Genomic DNA, 9,382 nt, shown 5'->3' with positions numbered 1-9,382 from the left:
AAAACTTAAAAGGAACAAAAATCCTCCATTTGTAAAGGTGAAAGGAGAGATCCTCCAATCCCTTCACGTGCTTACTTGGGGACGTCTCGAAAAGAGTTCAATTTTGATTCTTCCACCGATCACTTTCAATTGGGCCACGTGGATATTTTTTAAATAAGATTATTAGGAAAAAAAATCAACTCTTATCCCCGAGACGTATCAATTTTTACACTAAGATTTTAATTTTATCAAATTGCACAAAAAATTTAGATGATTGTTGCATTTTTTGGGTCAATTCGAACGTAGTTCAATTGATTAATACATGACAATCTGAGCATAAGTTTAATGCATATATTATCAACCAAAAGATTAGAGCTTCGAATCCTCGCACCATAATTAAAAAAAAAAATTGCAATTTTTACCTTTTAATAAGTTTTCATTTAAAAAATTGTTGAAGGTTATGTTATCATATATGTTCAAAGGTTTGAATCTCCGCCCTCGCTACGTGTTAGAACTCAAAAAAGAAAAAGTTTTGTTACAATATTTACCTTAAATTTGAAAAAGAAAATATTGCAATTTTTATCTTTTAATAAATGAATTTATTGGATCATTAAAAGTTATATTATCATGTATGTTTGATAGATTATAAAACTTATGTCTAGTATAAAATTAATAGGATTTCAAGGAAAAAAATACATCCGATCTAGTTTTTATTTTTTTAACATTGGTAAGTTTTTGCGAAGCTATTTAGAGTCTGTTTGATATTTATTTTGTTTTATGTTTTATGTTTTTAAAAATTAAGTTTATAACCCTTTTAAATAGCTAGACCAAATTTGGAGAAAAAGAATTCAGAAATAGTTTTGTTTTTAAAATTGGGCTAATAATTCAAATTTATTTTCAAGAGAGTTGAAAAACTTAATAATAGAATGGTACAAAATCAAGTATACCTTTTAACAACATAAAACAAAAAGGAAATAATTTTCAAACAAGACCTTAATAATCGATTTTGTGTATCGATCAAACTTAATCATGTGTCGAGCTTGATTTCATTGAACTTAATGAGTTTGTAAAGATTTCTATGTTGATATGTTTAAATTAGTTGGTAAAATAGAGAAAAATTGAATAGAGAGTAAAAATTGCAATACTTATCTTAGTCGATGGTTGAATTTGATAAAATTGAAAATTTACAGTAAAAATTGATTTTTTTTTCCCGAGTTATAAATTACAACTCAAAATATTAATTTGTAGAAAAAAGTTACACATTATTTTATTTTAAAGATATTTTATAATACATTGTTTAATCATGTCATTAAATAAAAAATTACACTACATATCTAAAGACACAAATGTATACATAAAAAAATCAAGATTCATCATTCAATTAGGAATTTTATTCTCAATAGAAAATTTGTTAAAAAAAAAAAAAAAAAACTGATATCAAAGTCAAATTTGAAGAACAAGAAGTAGTGGGGGTGGAAAGGAAGAGCAAAATGGAAGTTCAACTTTTTGAAAGTTGTTTCAAACCTTTTGAAGAATAAAGTTTTATTTCAACTTGATTTCTATACCTATCTAATAAATTTTGTATGATACAAAAATTGAAAGTTGAAAAATTAGAGTTTTAGACCTTTTCAAAGAATTTTTTTAGTTCAATAACATGTAGAACGAGGATTTGAAGCTCTAACATTTTCGTAGAAGATAAAAAATTTACTAAACATGTCTATAATTAGCTTAATAATTAATATTGAAGTTATTTATGGTTATATAAAAAATGAGTCATAAAAATTTAATGGACATTATTTATTACTCTAAAATATCAGATAGTTCAATCAATTTTTCGCCAACATGATGGTACTTGAGTTTGGAAGTTCAATTTACTTAAAGAAAATTCTACCATTTTTTTTTTTTTTTTGTCAATGTAGATAAATAGTAAATGACATATATTTTTGTATTATTTTTATTCTTTAGATCTTGACGAGAATATATATATACACACACATATATAAATATAAATTTTGACGGTTTAGATGTTCATTACTTATATATATATATATAGTCGTGATTTCAAGTTTCTAATTACGCTTAAAACCAAATTGATTTCAAATTACTAGAACTAAAAGTTATTCTCGGGAGGTTTACGATATCTATATTTATATATATATTTTGACAGTTTAAATGTTCACTATATATATAAATAAATTATATATATATTTATAATATTTTACTATTATCTTCTTCTCATTTTGCAGCATATAATAATAACAATATTATTATTAAACAATAATGTCAACTGCATGGTGTCTAAAAACAACTGCACCAAACCATTAAATAAAATAAATAATTTAATAAAATAAAATCAACTTAATAAATTAAAACTTACAAGGTTATATTTATCGTGATAAAGGAGAAAAAATTGCAAATATCTCTATTAAAGAAAAGTAGAATTATTTCAAACCTAAATGAAAATAAATAAATATTATATTAGAAAATAATCTTCCTTCGTATATTTATAAACAACCTTTTTAACGGAGGGAATATTTGAATTCACAAATTTCAATAAAAAATAGGTGTCTAAATTAGTTATTCTGGACTATAATTTTTTCATATATTTATTATATATTAAAAAAAAAAAACTATTTTTCTCCCCTAGATACCAAATCTATTTGAAATAGTTTCAAATATTTATTATATATTAAAAAATAGAAAATAAAAAATCTATTTTTTCTCCCCTAGAATACCAAATCTATTTGAAATAGAAAATTTTGACTCGTGATTTCAAATCATCTCTTATTTCAATTTTTTTTAACAAAATATCTGAAATAATTTCAAATCTATTTAGATTTAAAATTATAATTTATGGTGCTTTTGATCGATGATATGAAAAAAAGAAGAGATTTAATTAAACTAAACTTATTTTTAGGTTTTAGGATTTTGTTTGGTGGTAGATTCCCAAATTGAATTTCCATTTAAAACATTGTTAAAAAATTTAATAGTATATTTGTAAAACACTGATACTTATTGATTAATATTTGGTTAAATCTAAAATAATATTAATTGATTTATTAATGTATATGTTATAGATTTTGTAGAGTTATTATTTTATAATATTTTATATTTGACAATATATTATATTTTACATTTTTTTAATTTTAGTAAAAATGAAATGAGTTTATTAGGATATATTTGTTATAAAGCTTTTATTTTGTAGTTTAAAGTTTCAAATTCAGAATTTGAAAACACGACAAAAAAAAATATTATTTACAAATTTTCATTGTTTGGATCACTGAAACTATATTTACTAATTCCGTCTCTGAAAAGAATAAATAAAATATGGATTCTATAATAAACACCCTCTCAAATTTTAAAAGGAGTTAAAAGTGATAAAAATAATATCTTATCCCTGAGATTCAAAATTATTATTAAATCAAACAAGGAATTTATTTGAAAAGTACAAAAAAAAAGAAACCCACATGAATTAAAAATGTAATTTAACTTAAAAAACACCATAGATTTCAAATCAAAGATAAAGAGAAAAGAAAAAGATCTAAAAAAAATATAATCGCCAATTTGGATTCTTTGAAAACAGATTTCGCGGTTGAGCCGTTGCTGGGAATCTGATCGGAGAGAGAGCAGCCGGCAGCCGGAGGAGCTTGGAGTTCGTCGCCGATCGGAATCAATGGAGGTCCTTCCCATTTCAATGGATGCTTACAGATTAGGGTTCATCGGAGCTGGAAAAATGGCTGAGAGTATAGCAAGGGGCATTGTCCAATCTGGCCTCTTACCTCCTTCTCGAATCTGTACGGCTGTTCACTCCAACCCTAATCGCCGCATTGCCTTCGAGTCCTTCGGTGTTCGAGTTCTTCCGAGGAACGACAACGTATGATTATTATGATCCACACTTCGTTCTCTGTTTTTTGGCTCCTCGTTTTTCCAGTCTCCGTTCAACTTCGTTCTGTTCCTAACCAGAGCTGTTCTTTTTCTTCTTCTTTTTTGCTTATGATTGCTTATTATCAGGTAGTTGAAGAGAGTGATGTGGTTATTTTCTCTGTTAAACCTCAAGTTGGTACGTTCTCATTTATTGCTGCCCTATTTTCCCCATTTATTTATTCATTCACATTATCTTCTTGAGAAATGTTTAAAAGGATTAGTAACAATATCTCTGGAGTCTGGATGATTTGAAAGAAGCCCTGGTGATTTGTATCTCTTGTTGTTGTTTTTTTTTTGGCCCTCTCAACATGCTGGATTGTTATGCTTTCTTGTTTGATTTATTGGGTTTATAATGAACGTCGTTTGAAGAAATCACGCTTAAGAAGTTTGTTTTCTCCATCAATTTAAGTCTGCGAACTTTAAATTGTTTCTGACAGCAGCGCTCCGTGGCAAAGACTTGAGATCTCTTAGTCATACCAGCTTAGAGGTCATGAATTTGAACCTTAGGATGTGCCCCTTGATATCGGGGAGCAAAGCTCCAACTCTCGGTTATAAAAAAAAAAAATCTGACAGCTTATATTGGTTGCAGTTCAGAATGTGGTGTTGAAGCTGAGGCCTCTGCTCACGGGAAAGAAGCTTTTGGTTTCAGTTGCTGCTGGGGTGAAATTGAAGGATCTGCAGGTTCTTGATTTCAATAACTTGTTCTTTTCTTTGGACTTCCAGCTGGATGAGATCTTTTTAAGTTGAGTGTTGTGTGGGAAAATAGTAGCCACCGGGATTATAATGCAAATGGCTTCACTTATCATGTCATATTTGGGGCTTCTCTTTAAATATCTTGCTAGAAATCTATGGAATGAAGCAGTTTTTGCAATTTGCTTTTACTTTTACTGTGTACTAAGTAAAGGGACGTTAATGCTTTTATAGTCTCCTCTATTTGCTAAAAGGTTTCAACTTAATCACATTATTATTCTCCGGATTTTTCCTTTTCTACATACAAATTGCACTTGAAGTAATGCTTTATACATTTAGGATTGGGCAGGTCATAACCGATTTATTAGAGTTATGCCAAATACTCCAGCTGCTGTTGGTGAGGCTGCATCAGGTATTATCTTTTCCTCTTATGTTTAGTGTCATTCTACACCCAAAATCTGTTTACAGACGGCTGAAATAGGTGCTACCTGTTAGAATGTGAAAAAAGATATATCATATAGGCATCTTAGAACTCTTAAAGATATCAAACAAAAACAAAATAAAAAATAAATGGTAAATGGTAAATGGTAAATAGGTAACAGTATTTCTTTTAACAAAAATAATGAAAATAATTTAAGGATTAGGGTTAATTAAGAGGGAATGGATTCAAACTCCATGATGACCACCTGACTTAGGAATTACTAATTCTTTTGTGTTTCCCGGCACCAAATGTTGTAGGGTCGGGCGGTTGCCCCGTGAAATTAGTCGAGGTGCGCGTTAAAAAAAAAAAAAAAATTTAAGGATGAAGTTCTATTTTTTGGTCTCCTTTTACCTAGATAATGCAGCTTCATGAGAGTTGAAGCTTTTTCTCTTCAAATATATCCATGTCTGTGCAGAATTGGGTTTCTTTAACTTTCTGGTTGAGAATTTGGTTTACTTCTTATCAAGAAAAAGAATTTGGTTTGCTTACTCAAAAGCTTCATCCAAGCCAGATCAAGCTTGCAAAATAAATTCATTAACTTCATTACATGATGTAGAAGAAACATTTTGAGATTTCCAATTAATCTTCGTGCTCGGTGCATTGCATGGAAAAGTACAAAAATGAACTAATAAAAAATGTCTATTCATGTTTAAAAAAAAGAATGAAAAATTCTGTAATTTACTTGTGTTTTACTAGTAATGAGCTTGGGAGAAGGTGCAACAAAGGAGGATGGCCATATAATAGCTAAATTATTTGGATCTGTGGGTAAGATATGGGAAGCTGATGAGAAGTTATTTGATGCAATCACTGGTCTGAGGTACGTAACATGTTGTGAGAGATGAATCCCACACTTCCAAGTTAGTAGAGCTTAATACCCAAAGTTCTCTTCTATCTGCTGGCTCTTAATTATTTTAGGAGCATTCTTTTGTTGGGTATACAATTAAGATAAATGTTAGGATATTATTAGAATTTTTTTGTTAGGATATTGGGATATTATTAAAGTATTTCGAGCATATTAGTCATTAGCTAGGAGTTTGTTAGAGAACTGTTTATAAATAAAATAGTTAGAGACGAGCAGATTTTTGAGATAGTCTTTGGGAGATAACTAGGCCTCTTGAATGGTTAGTAAACCTGTGTAATTTTCTTTCTAAATATCAACAGCATATTTCATTAAATTTCTTGTCAATTTTTAGTTCCTATCCGCATTCTGCTGCTAATAGATACTCGTAAATGTAAATGGAAATATGCAGTGGTAGTGGGCCAGCATACATATTCCTGGCAATTGAAGCTTTGGCTGATGGAGGTGTTGCTGCAGGTCTACCACGAGAACTTGCAATGGGTCTAGCTTCTCAAACTGTGAGTCAAATTCATATGCTTTATTTTTATGGGTAAAGTAATTAATCCTGTATACCATTTAGGCATACCGTGACTGCACTGAAGAAACTAGTAATAGAAATACCCTTTTTTCCATGATGCGAGGTGACTCTAAGGCAACAAATTTATCGCTTGACTAAAAGCAAGAGATTCAAAAATAGCATCAACCCAGTGAAGAATGAAGATTATAGACTCCTTTCATTAAAAAAAAAAACGAAAAGAAACATTATGCATACTTGTTTGCACATTTTATAACATTGGAGACCATAAATAACAGTATAGCTGTCCTGTCATATCTTAGCATTTTGTTTTACAATGTGAATACTATGATCTGAGAAATGATCAATCTTGGTGAGCCTTAAAGAAGAAAAAGATCAAACTTGCCCTTTGATGTCAAGTAAAAGGAGATAAAAAAACATTCCTAAAATGAAAAGTAGCTGAAACTATAATGATATGATGGTTGCGTCTGAACTTTGTACCGTCTGGAAGATGCCATGTAGAATATGAAGATGATAAACGGCAGGTTGTGTAAGGATTTTATTGAAATTTATAGACCTTTATCTTCACTAAAAATCAATCACTAGTCATTAACCCATCTGGTTTCCCTATACAATGAACTCTAGGGTGGTATGCGAAGGACGATATTAGGAGGTCGTTATGGTGACTGATGCACATTCCGAAATTTAGCACTTAGATGTGTAGTGTCTCATCTAATGCAAATAGAAGTCTAAAGTTGTACATTCTTCTTCCCCTTGCTGTATTAATTGACAAATCTGATCCACAAATCAAAGTCCACTTGTTATTGCTTTGCTCATAAAGTGGAAAAAATTCTCTGCCATGTATACATCACATCTAGGATTCCCAATCCTTGTTTGGATCTTGTTACCTTTGCAATACCAATCAGTTTTTCAGTACAAAAAACAAAGACCTTGAAGTCAAACTATGATCATCTAGCAAGGAAAATCGGAATCAGTATTTATACTCTGATTTTATCAGTTGGAACTAACTGATTCAGAATTTGTTTACAGGTGTTAGGAGCGGCCTCCATGGTCACCAAAACTGGGAAGCACCCTGGACAGCTCAAAGATGATGTTACATCGCCTGGTGGGACTACCATTGCTGGTATCCATGAATTGGAGAAGGGAGGACTCCGCGGCATGTTTATGAACGCTGTCGTTGCTGCTGCTAAGCGGAGCAAAGAACTTTCCCCAAAGTAGTCAGAATATTCAGCCTCCAGGGAAAGTAGAGGTAATTCTTTTCTTTGAAGTCTAGAAGAGGTGAGGAAATAAGCTAACTAGGAAAGTAGAATCTTGGAAGCTTTAGAATTAGTGTTAATAGTTGGGGTATTTATAAGTCATCCACTCATCTTCTGCACTCTCATTAAAAATGTGGATGAAGAACCAAATCCCCACTCTTTTAGGCCATCTTTAGGCAGAGTTTTTTTTTGGTTTGTTTTAATATTTGAATCTGTTCTGGAACTGATTGTACTATATCTTTTATTATCACTAACTCCAAAAGAAAACCCCTTGATTTTCCTTATATTTTCACTCTATATGGTCAAGCAGGCATACTTTCACTGTTTCAAGGAGGCAATCAAGTAATGTAATGTGATAGGCTTATATTAAACCCGTCATTTCGGTTGGTTTGTTCTTTGATTTTGGCCGGGTTTTTTTTTCTTTTCATTTTAATGAATGAAGATGTTATTCTAAACATAGCTCAATATTTAAGATATCTATTATTTTAGGGCTGAAACTTAAAATTAAATGATTGATATTTATGCCTCTAAGAAAATATGTAACTTGCAAATATTGTAAAAGTTTTATCAACAACTTTATAGAAACTTGTTTGTAGGAAAATAAATAATTACAATATAAAACAACGTTTCTGAAAACATGAAAATTTAAAATGAAAAAAGTTATTAAATAATTAGTTTTGGTTTTTTTTCCCCTAAAGTTAAAAAGTATTTTATATATAATTTTAATTTTTGGAGATATAAAATCAAAACACTCATCTTAGATAATAATTCTGGTTGGTTTCAAACTCATTAACTTTTGGTTGTAAATATAAACCTTAAAAAAATACAATAATATAATAATTATAAAATAACAAAAATAAAAATAATAGTAATATAATAATTATAAAATAACAAAAATCAAAATTGTTAGACAAAAATCCATAACGTAAAATTGAAACCACACAAACTTACCATTCCTATTAAATAACAACCTATTTGTATTAGTATCAGTGAAAAATGGTGGAATAAAATACGGATAAAAAAATTATAAATCTTTATTAGTGAAAATCAATATGCTCTTTATAAATTAAATAACAACCTTTTACATTTTCCAACTTTTCGAATTTCATGTAATTGTCATGGTTGGTAATTAAGTAATTATTTACTAATTAATTAATCTATTTACCATTAATTTTTCCATAGCATGTTTTTAAATGTTTTTCAAGATCTAACTTAAACTTCTTATAAAATTTGAAACATGACATTTTAGTTACCAAATTAAAACTAATTTAGGTCGTACGAGTAAGGTTGGTTCATGCGAGGTTAAACTGGGCACGGTCGGCCTAGTTCAAGCGAAATAGGAAGAGTCAACTTAACAAGTCGGCCTCGGCAACATAGGTGAATAGGCGAACTACCAAGCCTCACCTATCGCAATAGGGAATGGACTGGTTAATAGCAGGGATCGAAGGTTGTATGGGAGAACCCTGTCCGAGCAGTGGAATACTCCGATGGGACGCATATCTATCCTGTCTACCACTATAAATACACTACTCGCATCAACAATGAGTTTACCTGAAACTAATTTAAGTTGAACCCAACCGAACTAGAAATATTGGTTGTCTTTTTATACAACTAGTAAGAAACACGTGCGATGCACGTGGAACTCGAAAGTTTTATTTTTAAGTAAAAAAAAAAGTAAT

At 30.0% G+C, this 9,382-nt stretch overlaps 1 protein-coding gene across 1 annotated transcript; it reads left to right on the top strand.

The window, feature by feature from the left end:
• Positions 1-3,486: 3,486 nt before the first annotated feature.
• Positions 3,487-7,987, top strand: P5CR (pyrroline-5- carboxylate (P5C) reductase). The gene is made up of 7 exons (XM_022298251.2): positions 3,487-3,853; positions 3,991-4,039; positions 4,493-4,584; positions 4,933-5,005; positions 5,771-5,891; positions 6,325-6,430; positions 7,477-7,987. Exons 1-7 carry the CDS (start codon positions 3,653-3,655, stop codon positions 7,663-7,665), a joined length of 831 nt encoding a protein of 276 aa, XP_022153943.1. The 5' UTR covers positions 3,487-3,652; the 3' UTR covers positions 7,666-7,987.
• Positions 7,988-9,382: the final 1,395 nt, after the last annotated feature.

This window comes from Momordica charantia (assembly GCF_013281855.1).
Source record: "Momordica charantia cultivar OHB3-1 chromosome 1 unlocalized genomic scaffold, Mcharantia_2.0 BLBB01000001.1, whole genome shotgun sequence".
NCBI classification, from domain to species: domain Eukaryota; kingdom Viridiplantae; phylum Streptophyta; class Magnoliopsida; order Cucurbitales; family Cucurbitaceae; genus Momordica; species Momordica charantia.
The sequence above is the reverse complement of the archived record's forward strand: the minus strand, read 5'-3'. Positions and strand labels throughout refer to the sequence as shown.